This window comes from Ammospiza caudacuta, chromosome 27 (genome assembly GCF_027887145.1).
Source record: "Ammospiza caudacuta isolate bAmmCau1 chromosome 27, bAmmCau1.pri, whole genome shotgun sequence".
NCBI classification, from domain to species: Eukaryota; Metazoa; Chordata; class Aves; order Passeriformes; family Passerellidae; genus Ammospiza; species Ammospiza caudacuta.
Window position 1 is genome coordinate 4,796,390 of NC_080619.1, and position 19,776 is coordinate 4,816,165.

A 19,776-nucleotide genomic window follows, 5' to 3' on the forward strand; every position below is an offset into this window, starting at 1 on the left:
CACCACATCCCCCTGCCCCTTCCCTCCTCCTGGGGCTGCCCTGCCTTAGGAACACCAGAAAAACCTGAAACTCAGGGGGGGATTTAATGCACCCCAGAAATCCAACTCAAGGCAAAGACTTAAAAGGAGGGATGGGGATTTTGTAACATAAACCACTCTCCTTTTAGGGCACTACCTGGACCAGAAGAGATTGAAGCAGGGTCTGTACCGTCACCCCTGGGATGACATCTCCTACGTCCTGCCCGAGCACATGACCATGTGAGAAGCTGCTGGTGCCTTGGAGTGCACCAGGACAGAAACCTGGCCAGGGGACAGCCACAGTGGGACTGTGATGTGTAAAGATGATTATTGGGACAGAGATGTTGAGCTGCCTGGTCAAACTGTGCAAAGCGACTGTTTTATAAGGATAGAAACTTACTCTAATAAAACCAAAACTTGTGCTATTCCCTCTGTTACCTGCTGTATTTAATACCGTCTTTCACACTTTTATTTTTTTCTATTCTCATTTCATTTTGTTCCAGAAGTGATTTAGGGTTTGGGGGGTAGAGTTTGGCTCATAGGTATGCCTTACTGAACTCTGGTAACAAGCTGTACCTTTCCCATGAGGGGAACGTGCCTGTCATTCCCATAAGCCATCACTTTGGATATTTTTTTTTTATCTGTTGTTTTTCAATTTGTTTATCATGTTCTTGTCCTTGGTCTGACTGTACCTGAATCCTGGAACCACTGCTAAAGTATAACCGATGTTACTCAAGCTGGTGTAGTAATTTAAAGTGTAAAGTTGTAACATACTGCTGTGAAAACTGTGAAATCCCTGTACTCCAGTGTCTGTATTTATGCAAACAACCTCTCCTTTCCTCTGACTGCTGCTCTGTGCACTGTCACTCATATAATCTGCAGCTGCAAAAATATCTCAGTAATAATTTCAGTGCCCTCCTTGTCTGTGTACTGTAACCAAATGCAAATAAATACACGTTACTAATTTATTCTCTTTCCATGTGTGATTTCTGTGAGTTGTCCCTAAACAGTGTCTAAGGGGATGTGACAAGTTGTCATTTAACAAAATAACTTTCAAAGCAATTACTCCTCAGGGTCTATTTCAGGTGACTTAGAAGGGGAGAAATAAAAATCAAACTGCAGATAGACTTCACCTTGGGTGGAAAAAGGTCAAAAAGACAAAATTTAAGTAGAGAATAAGCAGAAGGACACAAGCTAGTTCTGATACCATTATACAAGAGTTAGAGAACTGCACTGTGTGTATAGCAAACATGAAATAACCACCTATACACCTTACTGCGTTGTAACTAAAAACCCAATGTACCATGGAGTGAGAGAATTCCTAATTGCCCAGGTGCAGGGAGGGCACGGGGAAGAAGAAAAGGATGAGGATTGCCTGAGTCTCTGAGTGGAAAGGCACCGGGGCCTTGCCACGACGGGGACGCGGGGTCCCGGGGGTTCTGGGCTGAGGGGATGGGGGGATGCGATAAAGTCCCGAGTGGTCCGGGCTGAGGGGACGCGGGGTCCTGGGGCCTCCGGGCTGAGGGGATGGAGAGCCGAGGGGTCCCGGCCTGAGGGCACGGGGGATACGGCAAAGTCCCGAGGGGTCCGGGGTGAGGGGACGCGGTGTCCCGGGCGGTCCCGGGGGCTCCCGGGCTGTATGGGGGTCCCGAGTGAAGGGAAGGCGGGCTCTCGTGGGGTGCCGCGCCGAGGAGCCGCGGGGTCTTGGCGGGTCCCGGGCGCTGCGCTGGCAGCCGCTCCCCTCACGGCGTCGCCACCATTGCCCTGCAACGCGCGCTCTCTCCGCCAGGGGGCGGCGCCGCGCCCCGCCCGCCATGTCCGACAAGATGGCGGCGGCCGCGGCCTGTCCGCAGCCGCAGCCCGGTCCCAGCCCCGGTCCCGGCCCCGGTCCTGGCCCGCCGGCGGCCGAGGCGGAGCGCGGGGCCCCACGCGGGAGCGCGGCGGATGGAGAGGCTGAGGCGGAGGAGTTCGGGTGCCCGGCGCACTGCTCCGACCTGGCCTGGCGGCAGAACGAGCAGCGCCGCCACGGCCTGTACTGCGACATCACGCTAGCTTTCGGCGGCGCGGGCATGGCCCGCGAGTACCGGGCGCACCGGTCCGTCCTGGCCGCCGCCACCGAGTACTTCACGCCGCTGCTCTCGGGAGGGTTCGCGGAGTCGCGCTCGGGTCGCGTGGAGCTGCAGAAGTGGAGCTCGGAGGGCGGCCCCGACCCCGACACGGTGGAGGCCGTTATCGGCTTCATGTACACCGGCACCATCCGCGTGAGCCCCGGCAACGTCCATGAGGTGCTGGAGATGGCGGACAGGTAAGTGCGGCCCTGGCGGGGGCTGGCAGGGACCGGGTCACTGCAGCCGAGGATCGCGCACTGGTTTGGGTTGGAAGGGACCTTAGAGGTTCATCTCGTTGCACCCCCTGCCATTGGCAGGGACACGTTCTCTATCCCAGCTGCTCCAAGCCCCATCCAGTCTGGCCTGGAACACCTCTAGGGATGTCTAACTCCCTTGTTTGTCTGTAGGTTTCTGCTGACCCGGTTGAAGGATTTTTGCGGAGAGTTTCTGAAGAAGAAGCTGAATCTTTCCAACTGTGTGGCGGTTCACAGCTTGGCCCACATGTATTCCCTGAATCAGCTGGCCCTCAAAGCGCAGGATATGATCAGGAGGAACTTCCACAAAGTCATCCAAGATGAGGAGTTCTACACTTTGCCATTTCACCTTGTCCGCGACTGGCTCTCAGACTCGGAGATCACGGTGGACTCTGAAGAAATCCTCTTTGAGACTGTTTTGAAGTGGGTTCAGAAAAACCCTGAGGAAAGAGAGAGGTACTTTGAAGATCTCTTTAAGCTGCTAAGATTGTCTCAGATGAAACCCACGTACCTGACTCGCCACGTGAAATCCGAGCGGCTGGTGTCGAGCAGCGAGGCCTGTGTGAAGCTGGTGTCCGAGGCCGTGGAGAGCCATGCCCTGCGCTCTGAGAACCTGCAATCGGGGAACCTGCAGCACTCAGCCTGCCCTGCTGCACTGCTGCCACGCTTTGGCCAGAACATGGACGTCATCATGGTCATCGGCGGTGTGTCCGAGGGTGGCGATTACCTGAGCGAGTGTGTGGGCTACTTCATCGATGAGGACAGGTGGGTCAACCTGCCTCACATCCACAACCACCTGGATGGGCACGCTGTGGCCGTGACAGAGTCCTACGTGTATGTGGCCGGCTCCATGGAACCAGGCTTTGCCAAGACTGTGGAGAGGTACAATCCAAACAGAAATATTTGGGAGCAGGTTTCAAACCTCATCACCAGGAAGCATTCCTTTGGCCTTACTGAAGTGAAAGGCAACTTGTACAGTATTGGCGGGCATGGCAATTTCAGTCCAGGCTTTAAAGATGTGGCCATTTATAATCCTGAGCAGGACAAATGGCTGAACCTGGAGTCGGCACCGAAGATCCTGCGGGATGTCAAGGCTGTCTCCGTGGAGGACCGGTACGTGTACGTGGCCGCCCGCACCCCGGTCGACAGCGACAGCGAGGACGGGCTCAGGGCTGTTATTATCAGATATGATGCTGAAACCAGGCAGTGGCAGGACGTGGAATCCCTGCCCCTCATCGACAACTACTGCTCCTTCCAGATGTCTGTGGCCAGCACCAACTTCTACCACACGGCATCGTGCTGCCCCAAGAGTTACCCCATAGACAACGAGGAGGCCAAGGGAAAGATCTCCAGCCGGGCCTCGGATGAAATCCTGGAATCCTTGCCCCCCGAGGTGCTGAGCATTGAAGGAGCAGCTATTTGTTACTACAAAGATGACGTGTTTATCATTGGGGGCTGGAAGAACAGCGATGACATTGACAAGCAGTACAGGAAGGAGGCCTATCGCTACTGCGCCGAGCGCAAGCGCTGGATGCTCCTGCCCCCCATGCCACAGCCCCGCTGCAGAGCCACTGCCTGCCACGTGAGAATCCCCTTCAGGTGCCTGCAGGGAACACAGAGGTACCCCATGCCACAAAATCTCATGTGGCAAAAAGATAGAATCAGGCAGATGCAGGAAAGGCAGATGCAGGAGATCCACCGATACTCCCTGAGCTTACGGAGGATGCCGCGCTCCCAGATCGAGTGCTAGTGTCTGCAGTGGCACTCCTGATGAGCCTGGGAAATAAACCCATTTGTTAGGCTTGATGTGTCTTTATAAGACATGAGGGTGTGGATTTGTTTTGATGCATAAAACCAGCATCTGTTGTGTACTGAAAATTCAGAAGCTCAGAAGTTGAGGGTGGGTGGGAATTGAGACACTCCATGAATCCAACAGTATTCCTTAATGATGCCCAGGGATAAGCTGTAGCCTGTATCGGGCTGTGAAATGTCTCTGGGAGCATTAAGCCTGTTACTTCTTTCCTCAGATCTTTGGTTCCAAGGATTTCTGTAGAGTTAGTCTCTAACAGTTCTACTTGGAAAATCAAAGATCTCTCTCTTAATAATTTAGTGGTTACATTTGTGTGTGCTTGAAAGCACCTGTTTCATTTGCACTTATCTCTTGACATTCCTTTGATTCTCTCCTCAGTGACTAAACTTCACAGGATTGGTGTTGGTGTACTTGGCTTTCCCAAGCTGGAGGCAAGTGCAATAGCTCTGTATGAAACAAAAGCACAATCTTTCTTTATGAAATTACTTCAGGATGTTTCTATGTGTATTAAATATTTTGTATTTGTGTGTTATAGAGAGGCTGCAGAGTTTGTTTATAAATGGATGATTGGTTGGACACAAAACCCTTGCTAAAAGAGAGCTTGAGGCAGTGGATTGTTTTTCGGGTGTATTGCAGGTTTGAGTCTGTCTCTGACTCAAAAACTTGGGTCAACAGCCTGAGCAAAGGAGTGACACCCAGCCATGAGCCACCCACCCACACTGGTTGTTCAGTTCTGTCAGAGTGGATCAGTGAGAGTGGGATTATTTCATGGAAATACAGTGAAACCTGAGTTACTCGTAGGTCTTTTCTCAAATGTTGCACGTTTTCATTCTAGTGACAAGTGATGAAAGAGCCCCTGCTGTTCCCAGCCTCTCTGACAATCAGAAAGAACCCTTTGCCCTCCTGTGCTGTCCCAAGGGGCTCCCAACTGTGCTCCTGCAGGGGGGAGAGCTGGGCTTTCAGAGTCTCCAGGTATCTGAATTTCCCCACTTGCTCTGGGGTGACATTTACACTCATTTAAACACCTTTTGGCATTTTGGGGTGGCTGTACATACATGCAAATGCCCTGGTTGTCTCTGGATGCTTCCTGCTGCACTCCCAGGGAACAAACAGAATGTGGGATAGTCCCTTTGGGGTATCCCTGCCTCTCTGCCCCACTGAGCACTCCTTCTCCCCATCCAAGAAGCTCCAGGACCCTTTCATTTACCAACAGTTTCAGTGCATACCTCCTACCTCCTTTTCTCCCCATCCTTCCCTTCTTTTGAATGTTCCAGGTTTTTCCATGCAGTCTGAACTCAGGATCTTAGGGAAGGGAATGGGAGGAGTAACCTGGGTATTACAAAATTTGTGTAGACAAACCTTTCTGGAAAATCTGTTACTGTTCTTGGTTCATTGATGATTTGCTGGTGGTTTTGCTGTGGGTTAGTTCTTTGCAAAGAACTTTTAACCAATTTGGGGTTTGTTTTGGTCCTAATTGTTTTGCTTCCTGAGCTGCTCATTCTCCTTTTCCAGTTCAACAGGCAGCCCAGATCATATCTGAAACTTGGGGTAAGTCTTTTCACCACTCAGTGTGTAAAGGTTTCTCTGATGTGTATGTCCCTTAAAGCTCCACTTTGTGGTTCGTGGGCCACTTTGATATCAACAACTTGTCTTTTTGTGAGAGAGTCTCCAGCCTTAGTTAAAACAACTACCAGACTTGAAATTCTGAAGTTTGTCTTGGTTTACTCCTCTGTGGTAACCATGTTTTATTTTCTTTGCCTGTTTGGTTGTTGGGGCAGGTGAAGTCTGTACTGCTGGCTTCATGCAAGAGGAAATAGGTGAGTGTAAGGTGATGTGTGCAGGTGGCTGTTCCCAGACAGCTGCTGCAGGTTTGTAAGCTGGGGTTGATCCATGGACTCTTGCTGGTCTGGCTGGAGTAGATATGGAATTGCTGCAGCAGTTTGTGATAAATTGCAAATGCCTCTGGTGCTGAATCCATCAATGTAACAGCAATTTGTGGGAGCTGATTTTAACATACTTAAGAGGAGTTCTGTCTTCCACCCTGCTGAACCAGCTGGAGGGATTAAACAGGCAGCTGGGGAGCGGTAGGTCACCACCACAGCTCTCTCCAAGCTCTCTTGTAGCCTCTCCTCAAATACAGACAATCTGTAGGGAGAAACACCAAGATGGTTCTTTCAGTTGGAATAGAAGCTGAGTATTTAATCCATGGCACTGTGCAACAGAGAGGCAAGAACAAACCTTGCAGTCTTGCCTTTTCTAAGCAAAATTGATATTGCACTTCCCAGGAGGACTTTGGGCTGCTGGACAAGCTGTGGCATTTACTCAAAGCACTCCCCTGAGAGCCAGCCCCATCCCTGGACAGGTAACCCGTGTGTGCCAGCTGCATGCTGTGTGTGCCTTGCTGTCCCTCCACGTGCTTGGGGTGGGGGCTGGCAGCAGCACAGGCTGCTCTCGGTGTTTGCTCTGCCACTTCTGGGATAGTTTTAAGCAGTTGGGGTTTTTTAGCCTTGAATCCCAGGGGACCAGTGGCACTGGTGTGGTTTGTGACTGATAGATCAAATAAATAATCCATTGCATCACATGAGGTGGTGGGAGAATTGCATTCGTGGCTCTGGCTGCAGTTTAGCCCACAAGCCTGTGAATCCATAACAATTTCCTTGTGCCCTTGACCACCATATCTTGCTGGGTGTTTATCAGATGATCCCATAAACAAAAGCCTGGGAATTCCTCACGTGTGTTTCTGGAGGCTGCTCAGCTGTCAGCAGTGTGTGTTCAGGAAGGGTGAGAAGGCTGAGTGCTGCCTCACTGAGGGAAAAGGACACTGGGGGGAGTTTTCCTCCTCCTTAGGACAATCACACCTCTACACCTGTCCTGATTCCTGCCACCAAACACATGACATGTCCTGGATTTCTGCTTTTCTTTACCCCCTGCCAGGTGGTAGTGGTCACTTTAGTAACTCCCAGGGGCCATATGTGTACATAATATTTTATAACTACCTGGATACTCCATTAGAGGGGTTGTGTTTTTAATGGACTCCCTTGCACACAGTGGGAGTCCATTCCACAGATGAAGCAAACATGTTTCATGTGCTGTGAACAACTGTACCCAGCATTCTGCTTGACTATTGCAATGACATTTTTCTCCATTACAGTAAATATTAAAATCCAAACTCTTGGCTCGTCTTTTGTGTTGTGAAATACCCTGGTGGCTGAAAACAAACCCAGTCCCAAGGAATTAGAACTTTCTGTGTTCTTAATATTACAGCCTTGTAACAGGATGTTGTAACATCCAATTGGCTTTGAAAAGCAAGTGTAAAGAAAGTGGTCTTGGATTTATTTTCAGCTCTGTCCACCTTAGGTTGGGGTACAAGCCATCTCCCCTTTGACAGTCCTGGGTGAAATCTGATAAAACAGGTGCTCTTGAGGATCTAACCCTGTTACTAATATGAATGTAGAGTGTGGAACTAATGAGCTGTTTGATGACCATTAATAGTCAGATTCTCCTCGTGGGTCCATGTCACTGTGGGTTGCAGCAGCTCTGCTCTCCTGGCATATTAACAGAGGGACAGCAGTTTCCTGGGGAGCAGCACTCCTGTCCCCTACCTGTGAGGTAAAGTTGTGTGTGTCATAGGCCCTTTGAAACAGATCCTGCTGTCCTGTTCTTGACCTTAAATACACTGTACTAAAGTTTATTGTAAGAGGTGAATTAATGAAAATAAACCTTTTATTTCTCTAGCATTCTGTTGTGCTTTTGATTTTTTTAAGTTAATGTACAGGGTGTGGCTGATGCTCACATTGGGTAATGCTGTTGAGTGAAAATTTGAATTCGTAATGATCCTTTTGGCCTGTTACTATTGTTTTTATTTTAGAACAAGAGAACATTCTCCCATGCTGCCATGGGGACTATATTACCTAAAAGACAACTATTTACACAGGCATCCAGTGGTGGGATGCTCAGAAGACTTTATTAGATACGCAGAACTATTTACACAAGCATCCAGTGATGGCTGATCACAACACTCCTAGCTAAGGGGAACTATTTACAACGGCGAGCTCCGAGTTGAGCTGGTGAACAAGATGTCCATGGAGGAGCTGTGCTGGTAGTAGTGTTGCCTGGCGATGTATTCCATGACATTGGAGAGTCCTGGCACCACGCAGCAGCTGACGGCGCTGCGGGTGATGCCCATGCTGTGGGCATCGTACCACTCGTTGGTGTCCTCCTCGTAGCACTCGGTGGCAACGGTGGTGCTGAACCCATTGAAGCCCCCAACCACGAACAAGAGGCCGTCCATCACCTCAATGCCAAAGTTGCTGCGTGGGTTTAGCATGGAGGGCACGGCGTGCCAGGCGTTGGCGATGGGGTTGTACGCTTCCACGCTCTGCAGCCGGCTGTTCCCATCAAACCCTCCGACCTGGGAATGCCAAAGGGACAGAGATTGAGAGGGGCCTTTCCTCAGGCAGGTCCTGGCAGGTACAGTGAGATGGGAACTGCTGCTGCCTCCCTGGCTGCAGTCTGGGCAGGGCAGAGAGCACCAGATCTCTGAGCAGGGCAGAGAGCACCAGATCTCTGAGCAGGGCAGAGAGCGCCAGATCTCTGAGCAGGGCAGAGAGCACCAGATATCTGAGCAGGGCAGAGAGCACCAGATCTCTGAGCAGGGCAGAGAGCGCCAGATCTCTGAGCAGGGCAGAGAGCGCCAGATCTCTGAGCAGGGCAGAGCACCAGATCTCTGGGCAGGGCAGAGAGCACCAGCTCTCCAAGCATGGTTCTTGCTTATTGCTCCCTCCTCTCTGAGCAGCTTTCCAAAGCACTTTATGCAACTGTCAATCTTGACATTTCTCCAGAGGCTGGATGCAGTCCATGGAGAGGATAAACAATGGATGAGCAGGCCCAAGTCCCTGCTCTGTGCTGCTGATGCTGCTGGCAGCAGCAGAAATTGCGTTCTTTGCTGCAGCTGCTTAAACATTGCCAAACACCCTTTTTATACCCAAAAGCGTGTGATGGGTGATAACATTCTCAGGAAGTGCATCAACCGTTCTGGCTCTGACATCCCTAAACCTCACATAAGCAGATGGCCACCCTGGAGGTGTGGGAGCTGCAGCCACCCCAGGGACTGCAGTGCTGGGTGGTGTTGGCCCTTACCGCGTACACCTGGTTCCCATACGCCATCACCCCAACTCCACTTCTCCTGCTGCTCATTGGGGCGATCAGGGACCACTGGTTTGTGGTGGGGTTGAACACTTCAGCTGAGCTGAGGCACTGATCACCATCAAACCCACCACAGATGTACACCTGGGGACAGGAGAGGTGGGAAAGTGTGAATGGGGTGGTTAGACCCTTGGTGAGGAAACATGAATGCTGTAGCAGGATTTTTGGGGTGTTCTGTTTTAGAGTGGGAATGGTGTTGTCATCCTGGGTTTGAAGTAGCAGCAGTGCAAAGAGTTGATGCCAGCAAGATTTCTACTCTTGATTTTCCAAGCTGCATGAAGCAGACAAGCCTGGTATTGTACCTATGGCCAGGAAAAGGGCTGTTTGGGCACCAGGTTGGCAGCAGTTCTCGAAGAGTTTTTGTACTCCTGGTTATAGCCACAACAGGCAGGCTACTTTATATCTGCAGCTCCAGGATTTCATAAATTGTTATGAATTTAAGTGTTACAGATATAGTGAAGGTTTATGTGAACTTTCCTCATGCTGCAACCCCAGCTTCTCTCATCTGGGGTTACTTTACCTTTCCATTCAGCGTGGTTGCACTGGCGTCACTCCTCTGCTCGTGCATGGGGGTGATCAGGGTCCACTGGTTGGTGTCTGGGTCATAGCGCTCCGCTGTGTTGAGCCTCATGTAGCCATCAAACCCTCCCATGGCATAGATGAAGTTGTCCACAACGGTGACGCTGACGTAGCAGCGCCGTGAGTGCATGGGCGCTACCTGCTGCCACGTCTTCTGCAGCGGATCGAAGCGCTTGACGATGTTGAAATAATCCGTGCCATCAAATCCACCGATAACGTAGACGTGGCCTTTCAAATAAGCTGAGCCATGATAGGCAACAGGGCTCTCCTGCTCCCAGGGGATGTTCAGCCACTTGTCGGTGCGGCCGTCGTAGGTCTCGATGGCGCTGGTGGCGCCGCCGCCGCTCCAGCCCCCGATGGCAAAGAGGATGGCGTAGGGCAGGCGCGGCCGGGTGAGGGGGTTGGCGTTGACTGAGGAACTCTGGCCGTAGGAGTTCAGGTCGTAGATTTCGGACAGGGCACTGATGATGAGATCTTTGCAGTTGGCGTTGTCTTTCACGTACTCGTGAGCTTTGACGTTGTTCATGAAGTAGTCGGATTGTAGGAGTGCCAGTCGAACCTGAAACGGGCAAGGAGGAGGTTGGAGTGCTGACACTTGTTGTGGTGTGATGTCGTGGTTTGCCTCAGATATCCCAGGTTTCTCCCTGAAGATTTCTTCCCCAGGTGTGTCAATCACCTTTCCACACCCTGACCCCTGCCCAGCACTGTCTGTCAATCCTGGCATTCGAGTGATTGGCAGATTCAAAGGATGCCCTCTACCCCTAGGGGGCATTGGGCCATCCAGGTGTCCTTTGTCCCTTGAGACCTCCTCTCCTGTACCTGGTTGGTGGTCCCTATATTCCTTTCCTTCCCCTCTCCCCCGGGTAAAAGGGCAAGCAAACCACAGGGACTGGGGAGTTCTGTTGGAACAGTTGCTGCATTCAGAGGCCTGTGGGCCAGAATAAAGCTCTGGATCCAAACCCTCCATCAGAACTGACTCCTTTCCTTCACCATTGCCTTAAAGCTGCTCCAACAGAGGTAAACCCAAGGAGCAGACCCTGTTATGGGGGGAGGCTCCATCCCAGCACCACCAGAGCTCCTGCAGGCCTGGAGCTGCCTCCAAGCACCCAACTGCAGCATCCAGCCAGCCAAAAGTGTTTCTGGGGTGAAGCACCACACACCCAGCCAGCCAAAAGTGTCTGTGGGGTGAAACACCACACACCCAGCCAGCCAAAAGTGTCTGTGGGGTGAAACACCACAGTGCCGCTGTTTGGTTCAGCAGCAGGGCCAGACAAGCTCAGGCACGTCCTGTCCAGCAACACTGGTAATTATTCCAATAGATCCTGATGGTTTCCCCCTCGGTAGCCTTCGGTGACAGCTCCAAAGCTGCTCTGCACCCACCTTGCTGAGCAAGCAGGCGATGTGCTGCCTCCTGTTCTGCGGGTCATGAGCGATCCACCTCAGCACAGCCTCAAACACGGCTTCTTCTCGCCGCACGTTCAGCTCATCCTTCTCAATGATGTGTGCCAGCTCCTCGGCAGAGAGGTCTAGGAACTCCTCGGACACCTGGGACACCTCCTCGAAGTGATGCAGGATGTACACGCAGGCAGCTGCGCGCAGGTCGGGGCAGTGGTAATAGTCAGTGAGTCTGCAAATGCCAATGCAATTCTCAAAGCACAGCCTGGAACTGAGGAACTCACAGCACAGGCTGACGATGCCCATGACATTGAACTGATCTGCTGCAGCCAGCAAACTCTCAACGTTGTCCTCTGTGATCGGTACTGTCCCAGTGTAGGCGTAATTGATGATGAGACCCATCATTTCAGCTGAAATGCCAGGGATTTGATAGACCATCTTGCCTGCGCTGTCCCAGTTGGTAAACAGAGTCCTGAAAACATTGGTGTCGCCGTGTTAAACCCTGCCCCCAAATCCCCTGTGCTCCCCCTGCCCCCAGGACACCAGTTTTGGCACTGGTAGGAGCCATTCTGGGAGGCCCCGTGGTTTATTGATTAATGTTTTACTTGCTGGTTTTGTTTGAAAAAGGAGACACAGCCTCTGGAGCATACCAGAGCTGGAGGCAGCAGGGCAGGGGGTTTCACCTGAGAGGAGCAGAGGGGCAGAATCCCCCCATGGCCTGCTGCCCACGCTGTGGGGATGAGCCCAGGACAATGGGGGGTTTTTGGGAGCCAGTGCACACAGCCAGAGCGTATTCAGCCTCTCACCCACCAGCACCCCAACTTCTTCTCCCCAGGGCTGCCCTCCATCCATTCATCCCCCAGCCCACTGGGGTGGGGTTTCCCCAACCCAGGTGCAGCACCAACACTTGGCCTTGAACCCCAGAGAGTCACAGGGTGTGGGGAAGGCAAAGCTGCCCCGTGGCAGCTGGGCCAGGCTCCAGCCCTGCGCTGCGTCTGGGGCTCCTCCAACACCACTGCCAAGAGCCACTGGTACATGGATTAATCCTGGTGTTCAGGGAGGTGTCAGGACTATGGGAAATCACCTGGTGAGAGGTTCAGGGCAGGTGGAAGTCCTGGGGAAGTGCTGAGGTGGGGTGACCTCAACCAGGGCATACTGTTTGTCCCCATCCCCTTGTGCTTCAAGCACTGACCTGAAGTAGATACTGCAGCAAGAGAGGATGAGCTTGTGAGCCTTGAATTCCACCCCATCTACACTGATGATCACATCACAGAATCTCCCTTCCAGGCGGAGTTCATTGGAGATGCTGCAACTCCTATCGCTCATCTTCCTCTCCATGGCGGAGGGTGAATATTTGCTAGGTGCCAAGCTATCCCGCACGTTGGGGCCAGAGGCAGTGGACCTTGCTGAGGTGTGTGGAGCACTCTGGTGTTGTCCCCAAACATCCAGCACTGAACCCCCTTGCTGGTTCTGGACTGTGCCCCATAATGACATCACAGATGCAGGGCTGACCCAGGCCCAGCATTCTGTGGTTGCCCCCAGGCCTTACTTCCCCAATCCCGGGTTATGCTGGCTCCTGGACCTGCCCTGTCTTGGTGGAGCAGGACCAGCCATGTGCTGGCAGCCCTTCAGGAATATTCCACTGCCCCAGATGTGGGCATCAACCACTGCTGAAGTGCCTTGTGCCACCCAGGAGGAAGCTGAGGTACAGTCCAGCTCCTGCCCGTGCTGTCACACACACTGTCCCTGCTGCTTTGTCACTGACATTGTGCTAGGGGAGGTTTAGGTTTGTACATTGGAAATGTTGGGATTTTTTTTTTCCCGAATGGCCTGTTTATCCTTGTCACAAGCTGCCGAGGGCAGTAGTGGTGAATCCTTATCCCTGGAGGGGTTTAAAACAGGGCGGTAGTGGTGGATCCTCATCCCTGGAGGGGTTTAAAAGTCTTGTGCACGTGGCACTTTGGGACATCGGTCACTGGTGGCCTTGGCAATGCTGGGGATGGTTCTTTGAGGGCTTCTCCCCCACAGCGTTCTGTGACTCAGCGCTCTCAGTGTTCCAACAGTGTACGGAGCGGTTCAGTGCCAGGAGCCCTGAGGGCACGCACGGCGACTTTTCTTTTTATTTTAATTTTTTTTTAAATTTATTTTTAACATATCTGGCCTTCCTGGCTCGTCGCGGGGGAAACGCAACCGCCGCTCGGAGCCGCAGCGGGGCGGAGCACGGGAGGATTCTCCGGTTCTCCGGCCGCAGCAACCGCGGAACGCTCCCGGAACGCTGTCGGAGCCCCGCCCGGCGCCGCCGGGCCCCGTTCCGGTGCCGGGCCCCGTTCCGGTCCCGCCCCGCGGCTGCGCGGCCCGGAGCGAGCGGAGCGAGCGGCGATGGTGAGAGCGGGGCTGCGGGCCGGGACAGCGGCAGCGGAGCGGGGCTCGGTGCCCCCGGAGCCGGGGGAGCCCGGGGCGGCACCGAGCGCGGTCTGTGCCCGCAGGTGCCCGAGCTGGGGAAAGCCACGGTGCGGATCCGGCAGCCCGAGCGAGTGCGGGAGATCATCCAGGCTCTCCGGGAGCAGGGGGCGGCCAAGCTGCAGGTACCGGCCCCGCTGGGCATTGCCTGTGCTCTGTCCTTTGCTCTGCCGCTCCTTCCTCAACCCCCGGCCCCGCTGGGCACGGCCCCTGCTCTGTCCTTTGCTCAGCCGCTCCTTCCTTGTCCCTTGGCCCCGGCTTCTCCCAGCTCTCGGGGCATCGTCCCTCTCTGTCCTTTGCTCAGCCGCTCCTTCCTTGTCCCCCGGCCCCGCTGGGCATCGCTCCTGCTCTGTCCTTTGCTGCCTTTCCTTATCCCCCGACCTCGGCCCGGCTTCTCCCAGCCCTCGAGGCATCGCCCTTGCTCTGTCCTTTGCTCAGCCGCCTGTTCCTCGTTCCCCGGCCCCGCTGGGCATCGTCCCTCTCTGTCCTTTGCTCAGCCGCCCTTTCCTTGTCCCCCGGTCCCTGCCCGGCTTCTCCCGGCCCCGGGGGCAGCGCCCGCGGCTGGAGAAGGAGAAGCCCCCGAGGAGAGGGAGGGAGTGAGTTCGGGGCTGGTGGCTCCCTCCGGACGGAGCTTTTGGCTCCCGGTTGTGAAACATGAACTGTCCCCAGCGCCCCGCACCGCCCAGGCGGGGTGAAGCCGCTCTGCCCTTCGGTGCCGATAAGAGCTGCGGGGTTTGGGAGGGTGAGGGCAGCATCTGTCTCTGGATGGTAGGAGTGGCCACGGGAGGTTGGTGGTGCTGGGTTCTCACGGGTGACAGCACCTTGGACCCAGTGCAGAATGCGCTGGGTCATGCAGGGATTTGGTTTTCTCCCCTCTTGCAGGTCATTTCTGACTTCGACATGACGCTGAGCAGGTTTGGTTGCAATGGCAGGCGCTGCCCCACGTCTCACAGTGAGTGGAAGCCGTTGTTTTTATTGTTGCTGGTTCTGTTTGGTTTCTATGTTTGTATTTGATGTGGTTCCTGTCGTCCCCTGTGCCAAGCCTGGCCACTCCATCCCGTCCTCCCCCATACAGGTTTGGGCCTCACTGCCTGGTGCCAGCTGCCCACTGCAGGAGCCAAGAGCCAGCTCCAGGGCTGGTGCCTTCACCCACTGCCCACGGGCACCGAGGCTGCTGCCAGGGGCTCAGAGTGGGAACCAGGGGCTCAGAGTGGCAGCCAGGGGCTCAGAGTGGCCTTGGCACTCCACAACGAGCCTGTTGACTCAGGTCACAGTGTCACCACAGCTTGTACTGGGAAGAGCCAGCACTGAGACACAGGGGAGCTGCTGTAGAAACTCAGTTTATGATTCTGTGCTGCATCATTTTGTTTTCTTTGCAGATATCCTTGATACCAGCCGAGTTATCAGCGAGGATGGCAAGAAGAAGGTGGGTGCTGTGTGTGAGGCTTGGTGGCTGTTGTACCTGTCACTGGGAGGTCACACTGGCTGCTGTGGCAGCTCTCCCACCTGTGGTGGCTGCCAGGATGGAGTGAGAAAGTGTCCAGGCTGCATTTCAGCCAACTGTGACCGGAGAAGTTGAAAAAGGGAACTCGAATTTGCATGTGCAGCTGTGTGTTTCAGTTTGATAAGAGGAAGAAGGGGAGGGTTGTTTGTACCTGCAGCATTTGGGGTGAAGTGAGGTGAGGGCCAGCCAGGCTGCTGAGAGTTCCAGGTATGCTCACTGACAAGGTTTTGGGTGTGTTTAGAAGAGCAATGCTTTGGAGGACTGCAGAAATGCTAGTTTTGTTCAGTCTTTTCAGACCTGATGTTCACTTTGTTCTTTTCCCTCTGTGTGACACTGCAGCTGAAGGATCTGCTCCACTATTACTATCCCATAGAAATAGATCCCAACCGGACCCTGGAAGAGAAACGTCCCCTCATGGTGGAGTGGTGAGTGCTGTCTGTGATCTTGACCTTGTCCTGACAACCTCTTGTCCCTGAGGACTTCAGGACATGGGGCTTGAACCATCCCTGGCCTTGGCAGTGATCCCACAAGGTTTAATTGTTGTTTGTGCTGCTGAGGGCCTCTGCCTGGCAGCTCTGTCACTGCTGCCCTTCCCACACCAAATCCAGGTGGACCAAGGCCCACGAGCTGCTGGTGCAGCAGAAGATCCACAAAAGTGACATTGCCCAGATCGTCAGAGAGTCAGAAGCAATGCTCAGGTACAGGCTGGGGATGTGGTGCTGAGGTTTGGGTACAGGGATGTGATGCTGAGGTGCAGGGTGGGGATGTGATGGTACAGGTTGGGGGATGTGGGCATCTTGGACACCTTGGCTGCCCACAGCCCTTCTCTCCTGCCCTTGTAGCTTTGCTCACTGCTCTCCAGCCCTGTGAGCAGTGCCAGCCTCCCTTGCTCACTCCCTGAGGCTGAGTTCTGACTCAGAACACCAGACACAGCCTGAGCTCACTGCTTGGCTGCAGGCTGCTCCCTTGCTGCTCTGAAAGCACCGCCCCTCTCTTGGGCCTTGGCAGGGAGCACCTGAGGGGCTGGTGCTGGGCACAGCTCCCCGTTTGCAGGGCAGAGCTGTGTTCTTTGCACTGCAGCTGCCAAGCCTTATGCAGGCCCTTGGCTCAGCAGCAGATCTCACCCACAGCACAAAAATGTTGTGCTAGAGCTCACTGCTGAAGCTGATCTGGCAGCTGTGGCTCTAAGGCTGGCTCAGGGAGCTGGGCTCTGCCAGGTTGCTGCCAGCCTCAGGGAGGAGATGGCTTTTCATGAGCCGGGTTTTACATGGAATTGTGTCCTGGCAGACTGGGGAGAGCCACAGGTTGTTCTGCTCATCCTCCCAAGCAGTCTGACCTGTTCACATCTCCTTTCCCATGGGTGTGTGTGGGCAGGCTGTGCCCTGTGCCCCTGCTGAGCAGCTGGTGTGCCCAGGAGGTGCCAGGCAAAGGGCTGCAGTGCTCCAGGCTCCCACAAACACCCACCCAGCTGCAGCCCCCAGAGCTCTGGGGCTCTGCACAGGGAAGCCACGGGTGTGCTGGGGCCACAGAGAGCTCGTGCTGCCTGCAGAGCTTCTGTTTGGGCAGGGGCAGGGCACCAGGTGCCACTCTGTGAGCTGGTAACACAGCCCTGTGCAATGCACCCTGCTGCTCTAGGGATGGCTTCAGGGAGTTCTTTGATGAGCTGCATAAGAACAAGATCCCCCTGTTCATCTTCTCGGCTGGGGTTGGGGATATCCTGGAGGAGATCATCCGTCAGGCCAACGTCTTCTACCCCAATGTCAACGTGGTGTCCAACTACATGGCCTTCAGTGATGAGGTGAGTCCTTGCTGGCACCTGTGTGCTCAGTGTGTGAGGAGAGTGGAGTGGTGTGATAGTTTCTGGGTCCCCTGTTGGAGGAGGAAATGATGAATTTGACTCCCTGTTCTTAGAAGGCAAAAATATAATATAATATAATATAATATAATATAATATAATATAATATAAGTATAGTATAGTATAATAAATATAATATAATATCTATAATATATTATAGATATTATATCTATATCATATATATCATATATATCATATATAATATACACATATATATAATATACATTGCATTACATTATATTGTATTATATTATATTATATTATATTACATTACATCACATCCCATCACTTTACATTACATTATGTTAATTGCACTATATTACATTATATTTATTATATTTCATTATATTTATGATATTATAATATATTACAATATATTAAATGTTATAATAAATTATATTATAATATTTATAAATTATTTCTATTTTATTATTTTAAAAATATTTTTATTTATATATTATATAAATTATATTTATAAATAATCTATAGATATAATAAATAAATACAATAAATATACAATAATTTATAAATATTATAATTTATTTATATTTTATAATTATATAAAATATAATTAGAAAATTATATTTTATTATATTAATTATATATAATAAATATAATTTATTTATTATATTTATTATATATAATAAATATCTCAACAAGATACTAATTAAAAACTTGTGACTCTCTTTTCAGAGTCCAGCACAGCTTGACTGTGGTTGGTCATTAATTCAAAACAATTCACATGTTGGATAAACAATCTTCAAATCACATTCCAAAGCAGCAAAACACAGGAGAAGCACATGAGATAATATTGTTTTCCTTTTTGTCTGAGGCTTCTCAGCTTCCCAGGAGAAGAAATCCTGGTGAAGAGATTTTTCAGAAAACATGTCAGTGACAGTGTGGGGCTGGGGCTGAGGACTGGGACGTGATTAATAGTGACACCATGGGGCTAAGAGCTGTCTGTCTGTCTGTCTGTCTGTGCTCAGGGAGTCCTCACACACTTCAAGGGGCCCCTCATCCATACCTACAACAAGAACAACTCCGTGCTGCAGGGCACAGGGTACTTCCAGCAGCTGAGCACCAGGACCAGCATCATCCTGCTGGGGGACTCCATGGGTGACCTGACCATGGCAGACGGCGTTCCCAGCGTGGAGAACATCCTCAAGATTGGCTTTCTCAATGACAAGGTGGGTGACAGGAGCAGTTTGGTGCTCCTAGGTGCCAGCAGGGAGGGGCAAGGGCTGCCCCAGTGATTTGGGTGTGTGAGAGATTTGTACGAGCTCCCATGGAGTGTACAGAGGGACCTGGGGGTGTCTGCTGTGTCTGGGAAATGCTCAGGGTAGTTATTGATCCCTTTTTGGTGATCCTGACGCTCAGCTGTTGTCCTGGCAGGTGGAAGAGAGGAGGAAGAAGTACCTGGACTCGTATGACATCGTGCTGGAGAGTGATGAGACCCTGGACGTGGTGAACGGGATCCTGCGGTACCTCCTGGCTGAGACGTGAGCTGGGGGCTCTGTGCCAGCTCCAGCCACGCAGCAGGCACTGGGCAGGGATTGTCCTGCCCAGGACACAGCTGAGGGGCTGCTGGGGCTGCCTGGGCTCCATCCTGACCTCACCAAAGCCCTCGGGCAGCCCTGGAGCAGCAGAGGTGAGGTGGAGGAAGCTCCTCCTCTCCCTTTACCCCAGCTCTGCCTGGCCCTGCAGTTCCCCACCCTGGCTGACTCTGCCCTGCTCAGGCTTCATCCCACTGGGAATTCACCCCTCCACCTCCTGAGGCCACAACAAACCATTCCATGTTCCAGACAGAGATGTTCTGCACTGCTCATTCCACCCTCTTGAGGGTGGGATGGAGATAATTTACCATGGGCTGAGGACAGACCCAGTTCAGATGTGTCACTGTGTTCCTGGCTAAGAAAACAACTTTTTCTCTTTGTCCTGTTCTCTGTGGGCTTCAGAGCTCTGGGGCTGACTCTGGGCTGGTGTGGCTATCACATCACCCAGCCCCACATTCCCCATGTGCACCAGCAGCTCTGTGGCCTCATATCTCAGCTCATCCATCCTTTTAGCACCAGTACAGCTCTTATTGTGGGAATAAAACCTTTTCCAGCCGTCCCTGAAGGCCCCAGAGCTCAGCTGCTGCTGCTGCCCAAAGCCAGGAGTGAGTTTGTCTGCAGGGATCAGAGGGGTGGGAATGGTAGGGGGGAGAGGCCAATGGCAGAATTTTGAATTTTAAACAATGTTTTACCTGACTGTGTTTGTGTAATAAATTTCTGGGCTGATCCTGGGCTCTCAGAGCAGCAATAGGAAAAGAGACCATTTTATTTCTGTGTAACCTCTGGTTATGTGGGACTTTGGGAAGAGCAGATTTGTTCTGTTTTGGAATAAAAACACAAATGGCTAAAGCTGGGTCATGGCTGGTTTGTAGCCAGCACTGAGGGGCTGGAGCTGCTCTGTTCCCTTGGTTGGCGTTGGCAAACTGCTCCTCATCCCCATCCCACCAGAGCCCCTCAACCCTCACTGGGTGCTGAAACCAAACCCCTGTTGGCTTTGGTGGAGGATCCTAGGTGGGAATTTTGGTTTTTCCTGCC

At 52.5% G+C, this 19,776-nt stretch overlaps 4 protein-coding genes across 5 annotated transcripts in view; 3 read left to right on the top strand and 1 right to left on the bottom strand.

Annotated features, from left to right (window-relative positions):
• Nucleotides 1-986, top strand: part of ACLY (ATP citrate lyase) — a 28,364-nt gene extending 27,378 nt beyond the window's left edge. For both annotated transcript variants that reach the window (XM_058820763.1, XM_058820764.1), the window contains exon 28: nucleotides 168-986. In XM_058820763.1, coding sequence (XP_058676746.1) covers nucleotides 168-262 — 95 coding nt within the window. In that variant the 3' untranslated portion in view covers nucleotides 263-986. The remainder of the gene's footprint in view (nucleotides 1-167) is intronic.
• Nucleotides 987-1,832: 846 nt separating this feature from the next.
• KLHL11 (kelch like family member 11) lies at nucleotides 1,833-4,724 on the top strand. Its single transcript, XM_058820581.1, has 2 exons — nucleotides 1,833-2,323; nucleotides 2,534-4,724. Exons 1-2 carry the CDS (start codon nucleotides 1,833-1,835, stop codon nucleotides 4,128-4,130), a joined length of 2,088 nt encoding a protein of 695 aa, XP_058676564.1. The 3' UTR covers nucleotides 4,131-4,724.
• A 3,505-nt stretch (nucleotides 4,725-8,229) lies between these two features.
• KLHL10 (kelch like family member 10) lies at nucleotides 8,230-12,743 on the bottom strand. Its single transcript, XM_058820736.1, has 5 exons — nucleotides 12,562-12,743; nucleotides 11,355-11,841; nucleotides 9,916-10,533; nucleotides 9,330-9,479; nucleotides 8,230-8,601 (listed from the first exon to the last, which is right to left on the bottom strand). Exons 1-5 carry the CDS (start codon nucleotides 12,705-12,707, stop codon nucleotides 8,230-8,232), a joined length of 1,773 nt encoding a protein of 590 aa, XP_058676719.1. The 5' UTR covers nucleotides 12,708-12,743.
• A 918-nt stretch (nucleotides 12,744-13,661) lies between these two features.
• Nucleotides 13,662-19,558, top strand: NT5C3B (5'-nucleotidase, cytosolic IIIB). The gene is made up of 9 exons (XM_058820565.1): nucleotides 13,662-13,751; nucleotides 13,856-13,954; nucleotides 14,712-14,781; nucleotides 15,209-15,255; nucleotides 15,673-15,758; nucleotides 15,942-16,031; nucleotides 16,969-17,131; nucleotides 18,175-18,375; nucleotides 18,581-19,558. Exons 1-9 carry the CDS (start codon nucleotides 13,749-13,751, stop codon nucleotides 18,689-18,691), a joined length of 870 nt encoding a protein of 289 aa, XP_058676548.1. The 5' UTR covers nucleotides 13,662-13,748; the 3' UTR covers nucleotides 18,692-19,558.
• Nucleotides 19,559-19,776: the final 218 nt, after the last annotated feature.